Genomic DNA, 26,343 nt, shown 5'->3' with positions numbered 1-26,343 from the left:
GGGGCATTTCTCAAGCACATCCCTGTCGTTAAGCAGTGCATGACTGACTATACATATAAGACTATGGGTTCACAGTAGTGTATTCATATACATGTTATATCTGACATTACATATTATATATATCCACAAATATAAGAACACACATTTTTTTTCTTTTTACACAAGTGCTATTTTTCTATGTATACAGCAATACTTTGCTTATTTTTTATTTTGAAGATGATATTTTGGTGACTTCCCCCCACCCCCCAAATCAGTACCCACATAGCTTCTTTATTCTTTTTGTTGTTGTTTTTTGTTAATTCTCATCCGAGGATATTTTTCTTTATTGATTTTTAGAGAGGCAGTGGAAGGGGGGAGGAGGGAGAGAGAGAGAGAAAGAGAGGAACATCGATATGAGAGAGACACATTGACTGGTTGCCTCCCGCACATACCCTGGGTCGAGGATTGAGCCTGCAACCAAAGTACATGCCCTTGACCAGAATTGAACCCGTAACCCTTCAGTGTGTAGGCCAATGCTCTAACCTCGGAGCCAAGCCAGTCAGGACTTTATTCTTTTTAATAGCTGCATTGTGTTCCATGTAAATTTTAGGGCGGCCTTAATTTATTGAACTAGTTTTCCTGTTGGTGGACAAGTAGGTTGTTTCCAGTCTTTTTCTATTATAAACAATACTGCATTAAAAATCTTATATAGCCCTGGCTGGTGTTGCTCACTGGTTAGAGTGTCTGCCTCCACACCGGAGGGTTGCAGGTTCAATCCCCACCCCTGGTTGGTGTTCATGTGAGAGGCAATTGATGTGGCTCCCTCACCTCAATGTTTCTCTCTCTGTCTGCCTGTCTGTATCTCTTTCTCTCTTTTTCTCTATCTTCTCTACCCCCGCTCTTCTACTCTTTCTAAAAATCAATGGAAAAAAATAGCGTCACTCATTGAGTTAGGATTTAAAAATTTTTATGTAAATAACATTTCATACATGTTTAAGGACATCTGTACAGTAAATTCCTAGAAGTAGAATTGCTATTCATAGAACATTTGCATTTAACATTTTCATAGATAATTTTTATCAAGTTTTACCAATTTCTACGCCTATCAATATGAGGGTCTCTGTGAACTCATATCCCTCTCAATATAGTGAGTTATCAAGCTCTTTTTAACCTTCTAATCTAATTGGGGGAAATGACATCTAATTGACATTTTATTTTTATTTTTTTAAATATGCATTTTATTGATTTTTTTTTACAGAGGGGAAGGGAGAGGGATAGAGAGTTAGAAACATCTATGAGAGAGAAACATCGATCAGCTGCCTCCTGCACACCCGCTACTGGGGGATGTGCCCACAACCAAGGTACATGCCCTTGACCAGAATCGAACCTGGGACCTTTCAGTCTGCAGGTCGACGCTGTATCCACTGAGCCAACCTGGTTAGGGCTTGACATTTTAATTTACATTTATTATATTATCAGTAAGCTTAGCATGCTTTTATGCATTTAAGAACCACAAATGTTTCCTTATCTGTGTCCACTTCTTTCCTTTGCCCACTTATCTTGTATCCTTGGATTTTTTTTTCTTGCTTATTTGTAGAAGTTTTTGCTTACTATATTATGGCAGCTAGCCCTTTGCTTTTTGAGTTTCAGTAAATTTTTTCTTCCCAGTTTTTCATTTGTCCTTTGATATTATTTTTGCTTTTTTCCTTGTAGAATAATTTTAATGCAATCAAATTTATCTTTCTTTTTATGGCTTTTAGATTTTGTGTCAAACTTTGGAAACCCTTTTCCAGTCCAAGATTGCCTAGATAAATTTCCCCTGAGTGCTGCGGATACACTTGCTTGATGGGGAACTTGAGGCAGCAGGTCCAGAAAAAGGAGGGCAGCAGAGAAGGCTGGTAGGGAAAGCCTGCAGAAGAGGGGAAGTCACCTAATGGATGATGTCACAGCATAGGACCTAGACTGCCAATTCAAGGGAAAAGCAGTGAAACAGGACCAGTGGGGTTGCTTCTCTCTCCCAAGCGGTTCCACCCGTTGCAACAAATTTCCACAAATACCTTGGTCATCCCTGACTGAAAATGGATGACCGCATTCCATGTGGATACCTTCTCCAAGCAAAACAGCTATTAAGAACATTCTCTTATCAGCCGGAGATCAAGTAGCCCATCTCCTTAGGTGACACACATGAGTGAACAGGCCGCCCATCCATCATGTGCACGGTAGCATCGGCCGTTCCCGTTCACTGAGCTGACTAGGAAAGCCTCCTGAAAGGCTGCTGTTTGACAACTCTGGGAAGGAGCAGGGGCTCTCCCTTGTCACCCGAGAGGACCTCTTTATCACATCCAAAGCACGGTCTTGCATTGTGGTGAAAAGTTCCCATGCCTGCAGCCACACATACCAAGGCTGTTTAAAGGCTGCCAGTACAACTACATTTCAGACACCTGGGAACCAACTCAAACTGTTTCCATCGGGCTTGAAAAACAAAATAGTCTTGGCAGATGGATGTTGGAAGAGAATAATCACAAAAGTAACTACATGCAAAATTATTTTTCTCTCATCATGATACGACTATGAAAAAAAGTATATCACAGGAGATAATGACCCAATCACCAACTTTGAGTAGCTATTGCTAGTAGTTGAGCTGTGTGTTTATAGATGTGGGATCATCGTTTTTTCCAGATCCTTGCTGGAAAGAGATCCTGTCCTTTCGCATCTCTTAAATCTGATCAAATGAGCTACCAACACCAGACCCTGTCAGACTAGGGGCTCACTCCAGTAGGCAGTTCTTCACTGTGCTTCACAGCAGTGTTAGGGAACTCCTCTCCATTTGTCGCTTGCCTTTGGCTTCTCAAACTTATTTCTGAATGCACAAGAAGAGTTTCAATTTGGTCAATTTATTAAGTGGAAAGACTGTGGGCTTTGGAATCAGAAAGATTGGATTCAAATCCTGGTCTTTTCTTTCTATGGCTTTAGGCTCATTCCTAACCTTATGGAGCCTTACATAGTGTTCTCATCTGTCAATGGGTATCTACAAATAATGCGCTATAACAAACCACCCCAAAACTTAGTGACCAAAAGCACCACACACTTATTTATCTCATGAGTCAGTGTGTTGGCTTGGTGTTTCTTTGGCCTGGACTGGGCCAAGCTGATATTGGCACATTCTGTTAGCCAGAGTCATGTTGGGGAAATGGACTCCATCTCTCTGGGAAGAGCTGCAAAACGTTGTAGATACAGGGAGGAATGAATTGTGGTCATTTTGCAATCTACCTCATTACCTTATATGAATAAATGTGATAATCTATGGGGACTACAGTTATTATATCACCTATAGGTTCAGAAAACATTTGTTGAGTGCCTTCTGTGTGTGCAATGCAACAGTGGATGCTATGAAAAATGTAGAGATTAGTGAGACCTCATCCCTAGACTCCAGAACCATACACTCATCGTAAAGGAGTACACCAAAGCAATTATAGGTCACCTTGCAAAATGTAAAGTGTCTTACGAGAGAAACAGATAAAACACCATGGAATCTCAGAAGAGGGAGAGATTAAACTAAGAGGCTCTGGGAAGCGACTCTGGTCCCAATTTGGGCTCTGCTCAATGTTTCCCTCTATTTAATTTTAATTATTGATCTCCCCAGGCTATCAATAATGACATGGTCCAGGAAACCCAGTCCAGACGGGCAAGGCATTTTAAACCAGAGCAATTTGAAGCAAATTAAGTATTTGAAAATTGCCAGCCATCCAGACCCTACACGCCCAGGCTTAAATGGCTGGAGCAGAACCATCTCACTGTCTTACAGGATAATAGTAATCCTCCCCAATTTACCTCTCTGGTTAAAACAATTTCCACTAATCCAGGAGTCTCTCAATCCCATTAACTTAAACACTTGGTTCTCAGGGACAGCCTGAAGGTACAAATTATACTTTCAATAGATTTCTTTTTCTGAAAATAGCTCATTTTAAAAATGTTACTCCTCACTCTTTGGAACTTTGAAATGATTGCATCAACAGCATGTTGGAGAATTAGAGGGAAAAAACCCTTAAAATTGGGACAGAGGCTTCCCCAGGCATGTGTACTAGAGAGCCTGCGTGGAGCCGGGTTCCGGTGAGGAAGACCGGTTCTGTTCTCCTGGCAGTTGGTGACATGCCAGGGGACCTCAGGCAAGTTCTCTGGCTGAGTCTGGGTTTCTTCAACTCCGACCAGGGTATGATTATCTCGGGCCTTGATCCTTCACATGTGGAGTCATGAGCTAATGTCTGTTCTGCGTACAGACTTTCTTGAAAGGAAAAGTGCTACCTAAATACAAGGTGCTGGTATTACTGTAAGGTGCTTGGAATCTTAATAGCTTTTGCAACTGCATCCAAAGTGGAATTCTCTTTATAAATGCTACAAATGACTGAGAATCAAAGCTAAAAAGGGTTTTGTTGTGCTCCCCTTCTGTGATTAGAGTAGGATGATCGCACATTTTTAGACTGTGCCCTATGTGCCCATTTAGTGGAGAGCTCCACAAACTTAAAATCTGGCCATTGAGATCCTATGTCCGTAGGTGCTGGCTGAGACAGTGAGCCCTGCTCTTTGCAGGATGGTGATTTTCCTCCTAAAAGTCTAATTGGCTAAATGGTTGGTCAACCAATTAAGAGAGCCTTTAAGCTAGACATAAATACTTGGCTTTGAAAGACATTCACTTTTGTTCTTGGTTAATATACACTGGGCTGTATCAATATTGAGGTTGCTGGCCACTTTGGAATTTTATGACAAAAACAAGAGTTTTAGTCTGCCAACTCCCTTTCCCCTAGATTCTTAAATGGCATTAAACTTCTAAGTTTATTTAAACCTTTGTGTGTGGTGGGGGCATATAACTATTTGAGTTTTCCTAAGCTGGTGATTTGTAGAGGAACAGTACTAGGCTGGTTATGTAAGACTCACCTAGAGAGAATAGTTTGGGGGTAGGGTGTCCAAGAATCTGTATTTGTTTAACCTGCTCCCCTGCTGGGAGCATTAAATACCCTTCAAGCTGTATCTATGGTAAGTATAAAAAATCTTTACCAGGTAGTGATATCTACTATCTTGGTGGTTCCATTGACTGGGCACTAACTTAATTAATCTCCAAATATTGTCCTAGTTAATTCTCTCATCACAGTCCTGCAAGGGCATTGCTATTATAACCAGTTTATGAATGAAGAACTGAGGTTTCAAGATGTGAAGTAATTTGCCCAACGTTATAAGCCTAGTATGTGACAGAGCTGGGATTTGAACATGACTGACACTAAAGTCAGCACAACACCTTTATCTCTCTGCTATGCTACCTTCCATCTAACCTGTTTCAGGATCATATAGAAAGTAGGTAAGGACACAAAGGAAGCGTGAGATATGACCCTTGCCCTTGTAGGAAGTTTACTGTCTAATCACAATGAAAGGAAAAACACTTACTCATTGATGGCTAAGGACATGTGAACCATAGAATTAAGTGCAAATTGTAAGGTAGAAAAAAATTTTTTTTGGTCTTTTCAATAGAAAACTGAATATAACTGCATTAGCAGATTCATTTTATTTTGCTGTTGAACTGCATATTGTTTTGCTGTGATTTAAACATAGTTTGAAATGGAAGTATTCTATTTGAGGTTCAAACACAAGAAGGATTTTTATTGATGTCAGCACCAGCAGGTTAAATAAATACAGATTCTTGGACCCCCTACCCCTAAACTATTCTTCTCTAGATAAGTCTTGCATAACTAGCCTAGTACTGTTCCTCTACAAATCACCAGCTTAGGAAAACTCAAATAATTATATGCCCCCACCACACAAAGAGATGGAATTTGTGCGTCAAATATTCTGTTTTATATATTTTATTTCCCCCTTGATCTGGCTGGGGCAGATGTCATTTAACCTTTGCACCGTACCATGTTGAACAGACAATCCGGAGCCAGGAGTAAATTAGAAAGGTAAAAGGAACTGGAAATGTAGTCCCTCTTAGACTAACAGGTTGGACTAACCCTCCAGTCCTAGCAGATATTTACGTTGCTAAGGAGATAAAAGCACAAAAGGCCCAGCCTGGTTGAAGAATCGATTTGGGAAGTTTATAGGGCTGGAGACAAATCACTAAACCTGGGAGAGGCATTCCCTGATCCAATAGAAGACTCTGCTTAGTAGCTAAGTTCTGTGGGAAAGGGCCACCAGTGTTTACAGCAAGTGAAAACATACCCACTGTAGAGTTCTCAGCTCTTTGTTCACTTTTTTTTCTTCAGGAAAAAATCCTGTTTTATTCAAGAAGGAAATTAGATTATCCAATATAGGAACAGTCTTGGTTTGTTCACTGTTACATCCCAGCACCTAGCTAGCACTTAGCTAGTTTGGAAGACAGTAGGTGCTCAATAAATATTTGTTGAATGAATGAATAAATAGATGGATGGATGAATCAGTGAACATAATAACATTAAACTCCAGTTGAAAGTAAGGAGTTTTAAACGAAATCCTTTCTGGCCATCTGGTTTTCCAAAGTTCCATGCTAATATACTCACTATGGCTTTAGGAAACACCCAGTACAACTTAAGTTCATTCCCAGGGTGTACAGAAGTTAACCAAGACTTTATTTGTTTTGCAAGAGTCAACAATAAACTCTTAGGCTGCCATGGAATTGCAGCTAGGAAAGCATCTTTCTTGGGTCTCTTGTTTCTTTTGAGTGGCAGGTGACTTTGAATTGGCCAGAGACAATTACAGAGCAATAGGCTTTTACTACAAAATGGATTATAGACTATGAAATGAGAGTGTGCGTGGGCCATACAAAGGGGGAAATTAAATGGCAGACAAAGACAGATGACACAGCAGGATGAGTAAGAAGGAAAAATTGCCAGAAGGCGCTTTTGAGGGGAAAATCATAGAAGGAAGAGCAGCCAAGTGGAAACCAGAAGAAAAGAGTGAAGTTTGTTGATGTCATTGGAAATCTAAGGTGTCTGCAGCTTCCGAAAGGAAAGGAAATGAAGCCTCCCTAGGAGATAAGACCAAGTTCTGAGCTAAGCATTTTCCAGCATGCTTCCTTTTTTTCTTTACTGTGTCTTTGCCAACTTGTTCGGAAGCTGGAAATACTAGTAAATGGATTCTTTTGTTGCATTGAGCCTCCATGGAGTGGCAGGCACCATGGATGAATGAGGGAATGCTAACTTTGGATCCATTCATGTGGACTTCTTGGGGAATATTCAGGTTTGAGCCACTTTCAAATTTCTGTGAGGACTTTGCACTGGCCCTAAGAAGATCCTGTCTCCCCAATAACTAGCAGGGATATTTCCTTTTTGTCTTTAAGAAAAACAAAACAAAAATGAGAAGCCCTGAAATTTGGAAATTACTGTTTATCTGTTGGAAAAAGTTGCTTCTGTGTATTTGAGTATGACCAAGTTGTTTGACCTTCCCTAATGTGCTGTAGTATTTCTAATACACAGGCCTCTTCTCAGTCTGGAACGATCTTTCCCAGGCCCTGATCCTTTGAGGTTCCCTCTCCACATCTGGAGAATGTACTGTTTCTCAGTGCTGCCTTACAACCCTCTGTTTACCTCTGTTGTGCCTCTTATCACATATTTAGTTTAATGTCAAAGTTTATTTAACATTTTCAATGTATTTTCCCATTTATTGGCTTATTATTGCTTCTTTGCATACAACTCCTTCTAGATTTAACTTTCTTATTATTGAAATAAAGAATTTAGCACAAAGGCTGTGAGTGGATTCATAACAGTTTTACTCTAAACCAACAGAAAATGGAAACAACCAAATGTCTGAGATAAATGGTTAAACAAAGTTTGGTACATTGATACTATGGAATACTACTCAGCCATAAAAAAGAGCAAACCATTGAGATACACAACAAGTTGGGTGGACATGAAGGGCATTTTATGAGTTCGTATATGTAACATCCTTGAAACAACAAGATTCTAGAGATGGAGACGGGATTGGTGGTTGCCAGGATTACGTATGGTCGGGCATTGGGTGTGGTTGGGAGGAAAGGATGGGTGTGACTATTACAAAGTAACATGAGGGAGATCTTTGGTGCTGACATAGTTCTTTGTCTCAATTACAGCGGTGGTTTCATCAGGTCTACATATGTGATGAAATGACATAGAACTCTACACACATTGTAACAACGTCAAATCCCTAGTTTTTATATTGTACCATGATTATAGATATTATCACCATAGAGGGAAACTGGGTGAAGGGTACCTTGGACCTCTCGGGTCTTTACACACCCTTTTGATTTCCTGTGTAGACATTTCCTCTCACCCTACCCAAGGTCTGGATGGACTATAAGAGCCCTAGGAGCTGTCTGAGCCATGGGGAGAAGTGTTTCTACCCGCTTCCCACAGATGGGGGCTCTCCAGGCTCTCATGAAGCCTTTAGGGGAGAAATTCTTCGGGCCACATCTTTGGTTTTCAAATGGGCACTGATACCGCAGCCCGCAGCCCAGAGGGCACCTTCCGCATCAGTTCCCAATTGCTGTTCTCTTCCTTTTGGGCACCTGAGAATGTCCTCTTCAATCACTGCTATGCGTTATATTTTTTATGATATTTTATTTGGTAGTCTGGGTGTCTGGTCTGGATGGGATGAGGTGGGAGGAATGACTCATGGGATAGGGAGGCGGTTTCTGCCCTTTTCTACTATTGCCCCATCATAGTTTATAATCTTGTCTCTGTTCTACTTTCCCCGTAGACTGTAGGTTCTTGATCATTATTAGGGATCAGGTCAAGCTTTTTTCATCCCAGTTCTTATACATGGGAAATGACCATGCACATGTGTGTCGAATGAGTGAATCCCTAGAGTTCCATGGAAGAGACCCCAAGTATGACAATTTCAAGTAAGATAGTTTTCAAGACTGTTTGTATTCACTTTAAAGATGTGTGTCGCCATGGTGCTTTGATAGCATAATTCCTTTAAATACAAGAACTGTGTGTGAACTTAAATATTAGTTTAGCAGATTTAAAGAAAGGATAGTATTTCCCAAGGGGGGAAAGCATTCGTGTGTGATCGAGACTTGCTTCCTCTCCTCCCTTTGTGTTGCCCACCATCCTCTTCAGGTTTTAGAATTAGGGGACCAACCACTGATGGGGGAGGAGTGTAGCCTCTGGTACTCGTTCTCACACTGTGTTCTGCAGAGCTTGAAGTTCACAGGGTCCTCTGGGGCTGAGAGGGTCTGAGGTCTGAGAGCAGCCTCCACCCCACCCCATTTTGGCAGTTTGAGACACTGGCTCTGCCTTCAGACCCCCCTGGGTTTGACCACAATCCCCATTCCCACCCCAACAACCTTAAGTAGGCAAGTGCCTTAGTATGTCCTGCCTCAGGTTCTTCAATCTTTAAATGAAGGTGAGGATGGTACCTACCCACCTTGTAGAATTGTTGAGAAGATCTCCGAGCACAAGGAGAGCCTTATAGATTTGAGAAAATCTGGAGAACTTTTTTCCCCCCAATTTCTTCTATCTAAAAAGATGAATAATGCCACATTCATCTTTTTAGATAGAAGGACACATGGGGACAATTTCACTGTTAGTATATTTAAAAAACTTTTTCTTTCTTCAACAATTTAACGGCTTTGCCACATTTATGAGAAAGGCACTGGGGTAGCAACTTGTCCCCTCACGCTCTCATTTGTGACCACTGGGCTGGACACTGGTCTCATGAGTGTGCTGGTCCGTGTCTGTGTAACCTCACGTATCACTGGCTCAGGAGACAGGATGTGGCATGGCTGGGTTCTTTTTGGAAGAGCTTCTGCATCCTGTGAACGTTGGGTCTCTACCTGCCAACTGCTGAGACGAACCAGTAATCCTTTTGGAAAGCACAGGCTTTTATCAATGAGGAGGATTCAAGGGCTTATTTTTTTTCCCCCCTTCCCTCCAAATAACACTCCCACTGTTCAGGCTTAAATACCAAAACCTTATGGTTTGCAGAATCAGTGCCAAGAAGTCAATCATCAGTGAAACTGCAAAGATAATAGCTCCTATTGATCAAATCGGGAGAAGAATGGTGCGCCCTCCCGCCGAGGTCAGGAAAGATAAGAGCTGGAGTTTTCTAAAACATGCTCCATTTGCCTCAATTGGATCAAGCCACATAAAACACTTACGTTCTGAGAGAGCTGGTGACCAATTCAGGAAAACCTCACAAAATGAAAAGATTGGCTTGGATTAGTGAGGCATGCGAAATAGAATCTTTCTAAAACCATGGCATTTGCGTTATTTCAAACCCAGACAAGGACCTAGCAGCTAACTGGAGTATGTCCACATGGAGGATGGCTACCTCTGCCTTACTGGACAGAGGGGGCAGCGTGAAAGATCCCTGAGTGTGTGTTCTGTGCTGGGCACTGTACAGGACCCTATGGCCCACTGTCTAGTTTAATCCTTCCTGCCGTCCTGTGAGACAGCTTTATTGTCCCCATCTTACAGAAAGTAGCTTTCTCATGGTCACAGAATTATCGATGGCAGAAGTTAGTATTTTAATCTAGGTGTCTATTTCCATGAAATATTGTACTGTGCCCTAATTGACACATGCTAATTTGCTGTTACCACGGTAATGTTACACAAAGAAAAGCTGCTGGTCTCATCCCTCAGCCACGGTGAGAATAGGAGAGGAGCTGAGTCCATCAGTGGAGATACTACAGCAAGCATGTCAAACTCAAAGGTTAACACGGGCCAAACAAATGAGGCATGAGGCCCGCGGGCTGTGCGTTTGACATGCCTGTACTGCAGGGTCAAGACTGATGGTCATGTCTCTCTCTAACACTGCTGCTGACTCTGGAATTGATGGAGGTCAAGTTGAGATGTGTTCAAATTTTTTTAGGTAAACTTCAGCCTTCCTTTCATGGGGCGGGTCGGGGGGGGGGGGCTTATTAAACATTATTTTTGTGAGGGGAATTACTAATACTAAACTTTTCACATAAAATAACCTTTTGCAAATGTGGCTCAAGATAATACTTTTCAGAGGGAGATTATTTATAATTCAAAATACTTTATCTGTTTTTATTATCATTTTATCTGAGAAGCTGAACATGCCGTTATCTAAAGCAATAGATCTTGAGGCTGAGAATAACATTCCTCCAAATCATCACAGTCCCTTAATGAGCTTGTGAATTGAAATGATCTTTGCTGTACCCCACGAACCGAGTGGTAATTATTGTCCAGGGACACATGGGGACAATTTCACTGTTAGCAGTGCCAAGATTCTATTCATTTGTCATCAGCCCTAAATTACATTCAATCAGCGATTGAATTATATTCAAACTCAGGTTAGAAAAACCAAGTGACATACTACAACTAACTTTCTATAAAATTAGTACTGCAAAATGAAGCCTGTAATGCTGGCAATGTAACTGTGAGCAACAGTAAGATGGAGCTATGAAAATATTGAATGTAAATATTGTCATGATCTGTCTTAATCCCACCACTTCGCCACCCTTAGCTTTCGCGCCTGAAATGCCCCAAATTCCCCGAAGTGTGCGCATTGGAGTGCTTGATGAACCTTTTTCTTTTTTTTTAATATTTTTATTGATTTCAAAGAGGAAGGGAGAGGGAGAGGGAGAAGAAGAGGGAGAGGGAGAAGGAGAGGAAGAGGGAGAGGGAGAGGGAGAGGGAGAGGAAGGAGGGAGGGAGGGAGAGAGAGAGAGAGAGAGAGAGAGAGAAGCATCAATGATGAGAGAAAATCATTGATCCACTGCCTCCTGCATGCCTCACACTGGCGATGGAGCCAGCAACTCGGGCATGTGCCCTGACCAGGAATCGAACCTTGACCTCCTGGTTCATAGGTCAACGCTCAATCACTGAATCACACTGGCTGGGCTGATGGGCCTTTTTCTAAGGCAAACCACAGTGGCCCATGCTACTGCAAACAAGGGGCTATTATTATTCAAAGCGCCACTTGGGTGGTATCAGGATGGGGCCAGGGTGGAACTTGGGTGGGAGTCATTCTCTGAGGGCCCTGCAGGGTAGACACTCAGCTCTTCCTGTGAGCTCACCTGCGTAAATGCTCTTCCCAGGACAAGTGGCTGAAGCAGAAGCACTGCCTTTTCCTGGGGTGTTGTGTTAAGCTGTTTTCTTCTTTGGGTAAAATTTTCTTTTTGGTTTCGTATTTGGAATTTTATGTGCTTTATGTCATACTTCAGGTACCCTTAAAAGAAGCTATGCTTCCTTTCCCCCCTCCCCCTCCAGGGGGTAGGAGGCAACGGGGGCCATATGAAATAGGGAGGGCATGTATGGTCTGTGTACTTTCTTTCCCACTGGCTTCCTTTCCCACGTGGACAGGGAAAGAGGCAAGCCAAGGAGGTATGTGCAAACCAAACAACCCTTTGTCTCAGCCGTGCGTGGCAGATTGATCGAAGACTCAGGAGACAAGCTACCAGTGGGCCCCTCAAGGTCTCCGCAGGTAAACATCCTGTCCTTGGCCAAGCTCACTGACGGTGGCGTGTGGCTCCTACAGCCATGTGGCAGACAGTCCCCATCAGCAAATAAGGAAATGTGGAAAGTGTGCTTATCTAGGTGAAAAGGTGAAGCAAGGGAGAGGTGAGGTGAAAAGCAACTGGGGTTTGTTTCACAGACCTGAGTACTAGGCAGCATGGGCTGCTGGGAGTTGTGTGGGTGGCAGAGTCAGACAGACCTGGATTTGAATCCCAGTTCTTCCACTTAATAAAGTTCACCTTGTATTCCAACTCAGATGCATTCTTAGTGGCTGCCTAGAGGACTGTGTTCAAAAGACGCCTAGGCAGATCCCAGGTTTACTAGACAAGAAGGGCCATGATTGATGAGTGATGTCTGTACCAGATTGAAGGAAGAGGAACTTACGGCATGGGTACCATATCTCTAATGGCCTGGGCTCTGGGCACTCTGAGGTCCTGTACAGCACTAAAGTTCCATAATATAGTGAGTGTGTGTGTGTGTGTGTGTGTGTGTGTGTGTGTAGAAGTCAATACACTAGAGATTAGTGCAATCCTAGGAAAATGTACTATGGTGTTTTTGAAATTTATCTTTTAAGTTCAGTTAACCACAGATGGCTCTCAGTATTCAAATGCTATTTTTGGTCTTGACTGAGGGCTTCAATATAGAGACATTGAAGTTTCTCTAGGAATACAAATGCTATAAATTCACAAACACGAATGAAATCAGCAGCAAAAGCAACATTGGTCTTCCTTATTTTTCGTGGGAGGACTGTTGAATATATCCGTCTAAGACTGGCCTTCTAACAAGACACAGGAGAGCTTGTTTGATAATGGCGGATCATTTTTGCAGGCTTGGTTTTTCGTTAATGAAATATTTGGATTTTAATTTTTAAGCCTGTGTTTCAAAGACAACAACCTGCCAATCTGGCCTACATACAGATCGTTCATCTGGACAGCCTCTCCAAGGCAGGCGCCTCTGCCTGGCAGGGGGCGCGGCCGTTCTGTTTAATAAGCTACGGAATGGCAGCGGTCGCTCTCAGAAGGCAGGGCCTTTGGAAATCTCCTGTAATGCTTCTAACAGCCCATAAGTTACTGAGGTTAATGTTGCCCTCATCTCTCTCCCCTCCCTTCTTTTTCTTTTCAGAAACAGAGTTGTCAGTCACTGCTGAGTTAGTGCCTACCTCATCATGGAACATTTCAAGTGAACTCGACAAAGGTACACAGTGGGGACGCACTGGGGGAGGGGGAGGAAGGGAGGCGTGAAACTCCATTTCGAACCCTGGCACAGCTACTTTGAAATCAACTGCTTTTTAGATCACTAGAAAGAGGTGGGGGCCAAAATAAATTCCCTGCTTACTTTGTGATCATTTCACATTTAATGACTTGGAATTCTATTTTTTCTGGAGGGTTTTTTTTCTTCTCTCTCTCTTTCTCTTGCCTTTCCCTTCTTCCCTAAAATGTTCCACATGGTGAAAACGCTTCAAGATGTGAAATAGGGTTGTTGCTGACCTTCCTGACACTGCCTCTAGTGGATCTTATTTAGGGGATTTGATTCTGCCTGAGCCAGGATTGCTCAGAGCTGTTTGCTGGGTGACCTTTTACAGTGAGTATTTGATACGCTTGCAGGGTTCAGGACAGAGTATGTGAAGTGTTTGTAATTGCCTGCGCATACAGATGGCAGCTTCCTCTGTGCATGCGGGGAGCAGGTTGCTACTATGAGGTTGTTGTAGTATTAATGAAGCCTGGCCATATGCTAAGCACCGGCTACTCTGTAGAGAGCCTATATCCTGGAATGATAAATCAGGACACATTTAAAGCCCCTGCAATGGCCTCATATTACCTTTCCAGCCTTATTTCTCCTAGGTCCCCTCTATGCCCCTTTACGCATTTCCAGCCAAATTTGTATTTCTGTCTATATAGCCTGTGCTTTTCTGCCCCTCTGCTTTTGTCTAAGTCATTCTTCTCATGACTGGCCCCTCCTTCCTTGCCAATACCCACTCTCTCCCTTCTACAAGGCAGCAAATTACTTCTCCTTCAAGTCTGAGCATCAAGTCTCCATGAGCCATAGTCTTACCTAATCCCTCTGCAGGAAGTGGCCTATCCTTTGGAACTCCCATAGCCCATTTCCATGTTTTCTCTTTGCATTTTCTGTTATATCATGGTGACTTACATACCTAGACACCTCACCCTTAAACCTGGAAATTCCTTGTAGGTAAGATATCTATCTTGTTCTTTTTTATTATTTATTTTTTATTTTTTGTCTTTGTCCTGATCACAAGATCTCAGACAGACTGCCGTTCATAGGAAATCCTCAATGAATATGTGCAGAATGATGGGCCACACCATATCTGGGGACATAGGTGGATGGGCCACATCCACATATATATGTGCCAATACATTCAACAGACTTACTGAGTTTCTAATTTAGTTCAGGCATAATTCAAGTTTTTGGGATTATAATGATAAAAGGAACTCAAAAGTCATTGTCAAAAACTGCCTTTGATCAACCCTAGCCAGTTAGCGTCGGCCTGCAGACCAGAGACTCCCAGGTTCTATCCCGGTCAAGGACACACACCTTGGTTGCAGGTTCCTCCCTGGCTGGGGCCCTGGTCAGGGCTCGTTTAGGAGGCAGCCAATCGATGTGTTTCTCTCACATCAATGTTTCTCTTTGTCTTTCCCTCTCTCTTCTACTCTCCCTAAAAATCAGTGGAACAATATCCTTGGGTGAGGATTAACCAAAAAATAAATAAAAAATTGCCTTTGAAGATCAGCTCTCTATTATCTGTTCATGTATTCACTGGGAGTTGTATTGTCTCTCTTAAGTGAGAGACCTGTACAAGATAGTCATAGGCAAAATTATTTTGCTGGTTATACTTCTTAGGAATTTTAGGGTGGCAGGATGAGGTGAGATGTCTTTTCACCTTAAATCAAAGGACATTTAGAGTAATTTTTATTCAATTTGATCTGGAAATTCTTTTTCTAATTAAGGCTTGAAACAGGGACTGTATGTTATTCTTCTCCACCTCCAGCACCAAGCACAGTGCCCAGGAGGCAGAAGAGTTTCAACAAACATTTATGAACTGTTTTTAATGGAGAAGAAGACATGAAGCCCACTAAACGTTAACTCTGTGCCTACTCTGTGCCTACTCAGGTGCTCCAAAAATGTGAACTTAATTGGCCAGCTCCTTTTGGCACCAACAAGAAAAATGACATTATTGCCCCTACATGCTATTAATCAGGTTCCAAGTGTGGCTCTGAAAGGACATCAGTGTGTGCTGAAAGGCAGCAGAGCCCTGTGAAGCTCCTAGCCTGCCAGCCTTCATAGTTCTGCTAGACCAGCATGTAATTAGCGGTGATTGCCTTTCAAGAGAGAAGTAGTGTCAGTAGTAATGAACCTACCGGCCAAAGGACTGAACTCAGGCAGGCCTCAAACTTTTTGTATGTTCAGCATGATCTTCCAGAGAGCATGGATGGCTTTCCAGGGATTCTTGGTATCTTCTTTGTCTAGAAGATCATTATTGCTTGGTCTTTCATTCCCACTTCAAAGAAAAGATGATTAATTAATTCATTCATTGATCAAATCTTGATTGCTGCCTACTCTGTTCTGGGCACTGTCTAAAGACTTAGGATGGAAAGATGAATCAGACAAAGGTCTCTGTCCTCCATAAGGGAAAGATTGATATCTACATGCTTAATCATAACCTTCTGGTCAATTTGATAGACTAGGTTGTCAAGGGACATATCAGCCAATTACAGAGAGATGCTGGTGAAAATATACAATGGGGAAAAAATCCATTGCCAGACTTATCTGCAAAAAGTAGAAATCCCAGGTGCTAGAAACGAAGAGCAAGCTCAGTAATGGAGCAACGATTAGCGAGAAGGAATTAAACAAAAGGTCCTATGAAAATATGGGCAGTATGTAGGGTTCTTAGGGGCTGGAGTTTCAGTAAGTACCCAGTGGGGATGAGCGTTGAGGCCATAGCCAACAACCACCTGTGTAGCTAGCTGTCAGTGAGGAATGACAGGGCTGAGCATGAAATAAGGAAGATTCTGCTGAGGTTTCTGGTATGGAATTCTGTCAGCCATCCTGGGACATGGGGATCACCCATGAGAAATCCAAACCAAACCTATGCTAAACATGTGTATGGGTTCAGGGTTCTTATTGTGTAGTGCACAAGCCACAAGCCAAGAAGATAATGTAAAAACTTGGTCTGGAATTAATTGAACTGTGAGATACTGAAAAGCAGGTCATAAAAGTGTCTCAACATCTCAGTGCATGTGGATCTCCCACCAAAATCAAAATTTAAAAAATCAAAACAACAACAGCAAACTCCTGCTGATGTTAAGTTTACTTTTATATATTATAGTACATGCAAGACAGGAAAAATGCACCCTAGCCATTTGGTTCAGTGGATAGAGCATCTGAAACTGAAGGGTCCTGGGTTGAATTCTAGTCGAGGGCACATACCTCAGTGGCATGCTCGATAACCTGTCCTGGTCAGGGTGCATGCAGGAGGCAACCAATCAATGTGTCTCTCTCACATCCATGTTTCCCTCTCTCTGTCTCTCCCCGTTCCTTCCACTCTCTCCAAAAATCAATGGAAAAATATCCTTGGGTGAGGATTAATAGGAGACACAGAGAGAGAGAGAGAGAGAGAGAGAGAGAGAGAGAGAGAGAGAGAGAGAGAGAGAGAGAATGCCACCATAAGAAAGAGAGAGAGAGAGAGAGAGAGAGAGAGAGAGAGAGAGAGAGAGAGAGAAAATGCCACCATAAGTGAGAGCCAGCAGATCAAACACGTGGAGAAGTTCATATCTTAGAAACTAAAGACAACAGACAAATTTGAGAGCATAAATGTTAGAAAATGTTTCGTGATGAAAGAGGGAATAGAAACCATAGGGCAAGTACAGGATAATATGACAAAAAAAGTAGACATTTTAAAAGAACTAAATAGAAATTCTAGAATTTAAGAAGTTATAGAAATGAAAAATTCACCAAATGGGTTAAACAGTGGATGCATTCAACTGAAAAGAGAAATGGTGAACTGGAAGATATATTTGAAATAAAGTGGTGGTTAAGAGAATGGATTCTGGAGCCAAGGTAACTAAGTTTGCATCCTGACTCTACTACTGGAATGCTGTGTGACTTTGGGCAAGCCAACCAACCTATCTGTGCTTTGGTCTTCTCATTTGTCAAATGAGCTAATGAAAGTAACTACCTCATATGGTTGCTGTGAAAATTGATCTGGCTAGCAAATCTGATAAACTAATTGGAGAATAAGAAGTAGCAGCTGTTTCTGGTTAATGTGGTTATTACTTTGGGCTTGATAATAAAAAAAAAAATCATAGGTACTTTGGCAGTCTCGCAAGGAAAGCATATTTTAGGCTTGGAACAGGAATTGCAGGTCCTGTTAAATCAGCCCATGCCAGCAGCTGCCCACAATGGCCTTATACACAAGTGTTCACCCACATAAGCGCCATGCTTCTTAGCTTGGTAAACAAGATTTTTCCATGGTCTTACCCCTGTCGAGTCCTCTCTCCTCACCCCTATACTCCATACTTTGTACTCCATTTGTTTCAACAACCTGCCTCTTAATTTCCTAAAGATGTGTTTAGGGATATGTCTTTGTTGGTGCAGTTTCTTCCGACTGGATATCTTTAGCCCCGTTTTACACTTGGCTAACTCCTTCTTTACTTAAGCATCACCATAAACATTCGCTCACCCCCTTTTCCCCATAGAGCTCCTAAGAAGCACAGTGCTGAGTAAGACAGGCTGTATTCCCGCTTTGTTGTACTTTACATTCTAGAGGAGAGAAAGAGAATTAATAAAATCTTCCATCAACCCCATTGACCATGCTGCCAACAGTGCCCCTAAATATTTCATATGTGGGCTTTATACCTCTTTATATCTATCTTGATTAGAGTCTTTACCATGCTGTATTGAAATGCTCTATTTCGTGCCTGTTTCTTTAAAATCATGGGCTCTCTAATCTATGGACATGCTCATATTGCACAATGTCGGTGTGTAGTAGAAAATCTGGTGTTAAATTGTATAGGTTCAAACACCATCTGTGCCAGTTCATAGCTACTACGTGCAAATACCTACTAGGTGTGATGCGCTTGCTAAGCATGTTGCACACATCATGTGAATTCACACCATCCTTTGCAGTAGAACAGGTAGGTGACGGAGGCTCATGGAGTTAAAGGACTTGGCTGTGGGGCACAGCTGGTGAGTGGTAGTGCCAAGACTCTTACCAAGGCCTCCGGCCAAATGCAGCATGGCAGCTGGTGACTATCTCCCTTGCCTTTCTATCCCCTGCTCCTGCGGTGCAATTTCTCTCTCTTGGGGGAGCAGTCAAAATAAAATCCAACACGTGATATTCTTGAATGCCGTTCTCTTCACTTGGCCACTCTGTTCCACCCATCAATCCCACCCTGGCTCCCCAGCCTCACTCAGGCCCTGGTTTTCTGTTAACCCAGTGCAGTCAGTGGTACTAAACAGTTACCTTTCCAACAGGAAATGAAATTGAAAGGAGACAAGACCACCAGGGAAGAGCTGATGAAAGCTACTATTGATGGGGCAGGGGGGCAATGTCTGAAACAAATGCTTCAGAACCAAGGGCCTCCTAAAGTACATGGATCCACAGGGGCCCAACCTCAGCTTCCCCAGGGGGTTTGGGGTGGGGTGTGATGAGGGCCTCTTATCCCCTTCCTCCATTTTCAGTCACATGAGGTCTCAGAGGTTCTCTACAGAAAGCCAAATGTTTCTTTTGGAGAAAGGACTGGAAATTGTAGCCCTAGGTAGCAGAAAGGGAGGGAGCCTACTACTTAAAAAAAATACCAAGGCCTGCTTCCAACTGCAACTAGTTCTCTGTGCTGACAGACTAGATTTGGGGGTCGTTTTGCCCTGGCTTGCTTTTTTATGTTTATTTTTAATTTTTATTTTTTAATATATTTTTATTGATTTCAGAGAGGAAGGGAGAGGGAGAGAGAGATAGAAATATCAATAATGAGAGAGAATCATTGATTGGCTGCCTCCTGCATGCCCTCCACTGGGGATCGAGCCAGCAACCTGGACATGTGCCCTGACTGGGAATCAAACAGTGACCCCCTGGTTCATAGGCCGACACTCAACCACTGAGCCATGCTGGCCGGGCCTGGCTTGCTTTTTTAAATGGAGAGCTGGTTTTCTCCACGGCCTTGGAGGTTTGCACATAGTAGGGAAATGCACAGCATGGTCTTCATGAACATGGTTCTGGAGTTACTATGACTCTGAGCTTCCTTTTGCTCTCTTGTGGGTGGAGGTATTGGCATCTATCACCTAAGATGGTTTTCCTGGCCAAGAAACACATCTATGGATTGCCACAGGACAGATGTCTGCATGGTCACAATAGACAAATACATGCTGGCCTGGCCACCTTAATGCACCTCTTCCTTGAGAACTTTACCGTCAAGGGGCTGGGGCCAGGTTCTATAGTTCAGGAGTGGTAGCTTCCTCTTGTTCCCCCTCTCTTCTATTTGATTTTCCATGGCACATAAAGAGTCTATTTAAATGGTATTGGCTGGCTGATAGCTTGGAGCTTAGTTCACAGCTAGTTTGAATGGGGTAGCTGAGTCCTTTCCTCGTGCAACTTATTATGTGTATTTGGAGCATGTAGTGGGTGAAGGGGCAAGATAGGGGTGGACTGGGACAGGAACCTCGGCACTTGGTAAGGTAAAGGACAGTCCTTCTGGGATTGGAGTCTCTGGCAGCTCATCCATCCTTTGTTTCATTTTCAAAACTGGTAGCTGGTTGCAGGAACTTCTGGTGAAATTGCTGGGGGAGCCATGTGGTGTTTAATACAGCCCAATTTCAGCAGGTTTTGGCCTTAGCCATATCCTCCTAATGTTGATAGCATCACTTTCGTTAAAGGACTGACGTTGTCCTGCCACTGTCAACAACAGAAGCACTTGGAACCTCTATAACCTCCTATGGAGAAAGGGGGGAAGTGACATTGGCTCTAAAGGGTTGTCACAAGGGCCAGATAAAGTGTGACGTGCCCTCACAGTCTCTAGCACAGGTAGCTGCTCACTGCAGATGTTCTGTTATTCCCAAGGGTAAGGTAGCATGATCTGGGGTAGAGCACTTAAGAAAGAGCTTATATATTCAGACCCAACTCAACTCCATGGCCATTATGAAGCTCCAAGGCTTCAGACACTAGCTACCTGAGGCTGCCGAGCACCTACAAGTGGTCAGTTCACAATGAGATTAGTGTAAGTGAACAGCCACAACTGGATCCCAAAGGCTTAGTATGAAGAAAGGACTTAAAATAACTTATAATAAATTTTTACTGATTACATGTTGAAATGATAATGTTTCACATATTGGACTATGTGAAATCTATTATTAACTTTAATTTTGCCTGATTCTTTTAAATGTGGCTACTAAACATGTTACCATCACACATGTCACTGGTATTATACCAGTATTTCTATTCCAAGCTGCTACTCTAATGAAACAACAGCTGGAACCTCAGATAAATCTCCGAACTTGCGTTTCTTCCTTGTAGCATGAGAAGTTCTCCTATCTTTCCCAACTTTAAAATTCTAGGAACTACATTTTATAAAAATAAATTTTTCTAAAACTGATTTGTGTGTGTGTGTGTGTGTGTGTGTGTGTGTGTGTGTGTGTGTGTGTGTAATGCTTAAAAATATATAAAGTACTTTATGTGTAACGGATTATCATTACTGATTATAATGTGATGTTTAACTCTCTGTGAAAGGCAGTATTGCATTCTCTGGGGAGAAAAATGTTGTAGGTTAAGGTCTAAAGCACAGAGGGATTTTACTTTGATAGAGAGGACCTAGGACAGCAATGGAACCACAGGGCAAGTCCGGAAGTCTTAGGCCTAATGATCCAGCATTGTCTACATCTCCCAAAGTTCACCTTGCACTGTTCTCCCCAGCAGGCTGTGCCCAGCCACACTAGCTTCCTTGAAGCCCCTCCAGCAAGCCAGGCTCATTCCTGACCGAAGGGCATATTGATATGCTATTCTCTCTACCCAGAATCCTCTTCTCTTGCTTTCTCCTCCTTCAGGTCTGGGCGCAATTGTCATCTCCTCAGATAAGACTTTCCTGATCACCCAAAGTTAGTTTCGTGTTCCTTTATAGCAATAAAAAAAAAAAAAATGTGATCTAAACCTGGAAGCAGTGAGAACACTGTCTTGATAGGAAAGCAGGGGAGGTTCTGGCCAGCTTGCTATGGCTGCTTTCTCTCCAGAACTAACAAGCTCTTGGTCCCTTTGCCTGGAATCCTGCATAGAAGCACGTGGCATGGAAATCAGTTCCCCTTCAATCAAGCTGCTCTCTCCAGGACTCTTTACTTGACCAGTCTTTGCACTTTAGGGAAAGGAACCTACAAGGTGAGGGCTATGGGATTCTGTCAAAAAGAGCAGGAAAACCATCCTTTATAGTCAATCTTGATTCTTCCAAGCCTGCTCAGAGGGGAGGAGTTTGCCTCTGGCACACGAAGGGGCGGAGAGAGCCAGCCTCACCACTCAGGGGTCTTTGCAGCCAGTTATTTCGGCTCCAGCTCCAGCTCTTGGCCCCAGCCCCTCACACCAGCCCTCTGTCCCCTCCCCTGTGTGCCTGTCAGTGGGGCATTCAGCTTCCAGGCAGAGGCGCTGGCGTGTTCTGCAAATGGTTCCCTTGGCTGTGTGGGAAGCACGAGTGGTAGGTGCTTTAAAGAAGGATGTAAACATACCTGTTTGAAAACAGACCGTTACCCTGGAACAAAGGATTTTCACATCTTCCTTGGCGAGGCCCAGCTAATGGCCGTCTGAGGTAGGGGTCAGCCCTTCATTTGCTCTGGCCTGTTTTCTGGAGGCTTACACGCCCGCAACTCCATGATAACTCTCCTGAGCTTGCCACAGGAAGTTAGTCCACAAACAGGACAAGTCCCTTGTTTGGGATAAGGACCCACAATAGGAGGAAGGCAGCGAGGCCTTCGGCAGGCAGTGAGCTCTGCAACCCATTACAGACATCATTAGGAGGCGGTGGAGTGTGGGGAAACTGCTCTTAGACAAGGTTGGAAATTTTTGCATTCCTGTGCCAGGCAAGATTTCCTGTAGGGCCATGAGAAGCTCACTAATCATCTCTTTAGTTCCAAGCGATATTACTTCAGGGCAGATCCTGTCAAGGCCCCATGCTTAAATATCTCTTTGCCTGGGTTTACTCCATCAAATGCTTCATTTGCTTTAACAAATGCTCCAAGCTTTAGCTGGGCCAGCCGCTTAGGAAGTTCAACTCCCCGCATGCCTCAGAGGGCTCTATCTCTGCCCCCAATTGCTGCAACTAAGAGTAACTCATTTTCTGTAAATGATCCTATTGGACGTTCATCAGACCTGACCAACTCCAGCCTTTGGAATATGCTTGTGTAGAATTCACGTTGACTTGCAAGGCTTTTCTATCCATGGCCTTTATTCATCTTTTGAACTCAGATAGCTATGTTTTCCTGGAGATTCTTCCCAGGTCTCTAATTTCAGTTTTTCCCCAAACACTTATATTCACTCATTCATTCAACAGGTATTTATTGAGTGCCAGCGGTGTGCCAGGCGTTATACTAAAGACACAGTGGTAAAAAAAACACTCTCTTCTTATGAAGCTCACTTTTTTGGTGGAGTAGCACATCCCTGTGGAAGGAAGTACTCTTATAGCTAATAGTTCCTAGATGTTTGTTCTGTCCCAGGTGCTGTACTGGACACTTTACTCACAGTATTATCCTATTTAATGTGCCATAAAATCATGGGTGGGAGGTCCTGTTGTGTCCATTTTATAGACAGGAAAACAAGCTTAGAGAGATAAAGTAACTCAATTGCTAAATGGCAGAGCCAGGATTCAAGTTCAGGTTTTCTGACTACACAATCCATATTCTCAATAACTCTACTTCTAAAATAGCAATCCATGTTTATAGGGAGGAAAGAAAGAATGGGGTTGTAAACTTTTGAGCTTATAGAATATCTTCTCTGTAAGATGTATATTCTTAATGCCCTTCCGTGATTTTTAAAAATTTTTGTTTTTTTCTTTAACTTTCATACTTTTTAAAATAACTATCCTAAACTATTTTTTTAAAATCCTCACCCGAGAATATGTTCATTGATTTTTAGACAGAGAGGAAGGAAAGGAGGGAGGGAGGGAAGGAGGGAGGGAGGGAGGAAGGGAAGCAAAAATAGAAAGAAAGAGAAAGAGAGAGAGAAAGAGAAAGAGGAAGAGAAACAAACATCAATCGACCACCTCCTGCACATGCCCTGACTAAGGATTGAACCCACAACCTAAGTACGTGCCCTGACTGGGGATTGAACCTGCAATCTAGATATGTGCCCTGACAGGGAATTGGACCTACAACCTTCCAGTGTTCGAGATGACGCTCCAGCCAACTGAGCCACTCAGCCAGGGCTAGGAAACGGTTAATAGTGCAGCCACACTGAAGACATGAGCTCATAGAAAGCCTTTCTGTTGGTCATAAGCATCTCTCTGCTAACGATTGTTAGTGGGAACAGGCTGATCATGACCATCTAATCAAACTTTGGGCCCAGATAACAGGTAAATCCTGGGCAGACCTTGAGATGCTGCTCTTAAAATTAATGCCACTTTGGTGCTAACAGAAGCATCCTGTAGCGAGTTGAAGTTACCCCCTGAAGCCCATCCCTCCGGTGCTACGTCAACCTGCTAGGCAGTTTCTTCTCAGTCCTCAGCAGCCCTCATCCTGCCAAGTGATTCTTTTAGGATCTGGGGCTTCTATTAGGATATGGGGCTCAGCTACTCGGCTCTTTTGAGAGGAGGTGGGCCTAGAGGGTCTGCTGTATCTCTAAGCTGAATGACCTTTAGAGGTCATACAATCCAACTTTCTAGCTTATATGTGACTGCTTCCAAAAGCTTCCTAAGTGGTTCTACATTAATGCTTTCTTTCTAATTTGCACACTTCCACATTAACACTTTCTTTCGTGTCATTGCACAAGGCTAACCTATGTTCTGTCTTTGAGAAATCGTAAGCTTAGGTTGTTTTTTCTTATGGTGAGCCAACTGGTCTTTATTCTCATTCCTTCTGCTATGTCTGCTTCTCAGAAAGTGGAGGAAGGCTGTTCCTTGGACTTCGTCGTCAGGTTGGTCTCGGTTTCTGCTCTAGTGCTCAGTAGCTGTATGGCCTTGGGTAAATTCCTTAACCTCTTTGAGTCCCACTTTGATCATTTATAAAATGGCGGGGGAGGGAATTCAAGAATTCCTGTTATTCCACATTCTGACTTTGAGAAGGACAAAGTTAAATGCTGGAGCAAAAGGACATGGACTCTACCTTCCTTAGCATTGTGTGTGGTTATTTCAGACTTGAAGATGACTTGAGGTTTTCTTTATCAGGTAATACTAAGCTTCTAAGGCGTGTTATGTAGTGTTTGAAGCAGTGTCTTATAGCCTTATTTTTGACTAATAAAGAAAGCCCAAATACATCTGTAGATAAATTTGTAAGTACAGTGAAAAGAAGAGTCAAAATCAATGTCCTATTAATTTAAGCAATCTGTTATGAAACTTATTAGTGTCCTCATTAATTCCAGTGTGGCTTTGAACTTTGGGATAAAATAACAAATGGTCTTTGGGGGCCTTTTCTGTTCTTAAGTAGAAGACCTAGTTCATGGACACCTAGACCTCATGTTGTTCTTTTAAGGATTCGGGGAGATCATGCATGGCTGTGGTAGTATATTGTCATTATATTATTGTCCAAAGATTCTCCTTTTTCTATGGCTAAACATTTACCATTATTTTTATTATTTCTCCTCCTCACTCATTTTCAGGATTCTTTCCCCATAAATGGTGGCCTCCTGGAGCAAAAACACAGTTCCTCAGGTAGGCCTGGACTATGTAGAATGCAGCAGGCCCATCCCCTTCATTTTGCACTTTTATTTCTGCAACCAAAATTCTCAGCTTCTGGGTAGCATCATCTTCTTATTGACTTATGATGAGCTTGTAGTTGACTGAATCTGTTGGGATGCCATTTACCTGCATCCCTCCTTTCTCATACTTTTATAATCAGTATTTTATGTCTCAGTACTCACTATTCCCATCATACCTATTCTTATATATTTCACCATGTTTGATTTAGCATACCAGTATTATTTGATGCCATCATTTAGCATATACAGAACCTGCTAAAATTGTGTTTTATATTAATTAGGCCCTCATCTAAGACATTGATGCAACTGTTGGCTGGAGAAGGATACAGACAGAGCCCCCATCATGATTACTTCTTGTCTTGGTGGCAGTGTGGAGAACTGCCTCTCTTATAAATGTATATAGTTCAGAGAATGTTTTTAAGAGTCTACAGACCTATTTTAGTATCTTTCTGGTTCTCTGAACTTTTTCAAGTCAACATTTCTATTTTGTCTTAGTAATTTATTGAATAAGCATTTGTAGGTGCCAGGTACAGAAACAAATTACATGTGTCTGTCTTCAAGATGCTCATAGTCTAGTGGGAGGAACACACTATCAGACTAAAAAGAAGTGGGTGCATAATTGAAAGAGTGCATCTCCAAATATAGTCTGATTGGGAGTTTGGGCTTCCACATATGAATTTTGGGAGGATATAATTCCATAGCATCCACCTTAAAACATTTTATACATTTTCTTTTCTACTTTCCAATTGCTTTATAGAGAGAGAGGAAAGGAGAGGGAGAGAAAGTGAGAAACATTGATGTGAGAGTGGATCATCAATTGGCTGCCTCCTGCACTCCCCTTACTGGGATCAAGCTCAAAATCCAGGCATGTGCCCTGACCAGGAATCAAACCAGGAACCTCCTGATGCATGGGACGACACCCACCCAATCAACTGAGCCACACTGGCCAAGGCACATTTCATACATTTTCACTTTGCTTTTGTCTATGCTGTTTCCCCAGCATAAGTTTTTAACCCTTCAAAATCCTTCCAGTTCTTGAATATC

The 26,343-nt window shown here is 42.6% G+C and overlaps 1 protein-coding gene across 2 annotated transcripts in view; it reads left to right on the top strand.

Annotated features, from left to right (window-relative positions):
* Positions 1-26,343, top strand: part of ROR1 (receptor tyrosine kinase like orphan receptor 1) — a 402,917-nt gene that overhangs the window by 214,888 nt on the left and 161,686 nt on the right. Inside the window, exon 2 of one of the 2 annotated variants that reach the window (XM_079777940.1) lies at positions 13,527-13,598. In XM_079777940.1, the coding sequence (XP_079634066.1) occupies positions 13,527-13,598 (72 nt within the window). Of the gene's footprint in view, positions 1-13,101; positions 13,599-26,343 lie in introns of those variants that run through there. The other variant, XM_079777939.1, reaches the window with a different exon arrangement.

This window comes from Cnephaeus nilssonii (genome assembly GCF_951640355.1).
Source record: "Cnephaeus nilssonii genome assembly, chromosome: 7".
In the NCBI taxonomy this organism is placed as follows: Eukaryota; Metazoa; Chordata; class Mammalia; order Chiroptera; family Vespertilionidae; genus Cnephaeus; species Cnephaeus nilssonii.
This window is presented reverse-complemented; position numbering and strand designations above follow the sequence as displayed.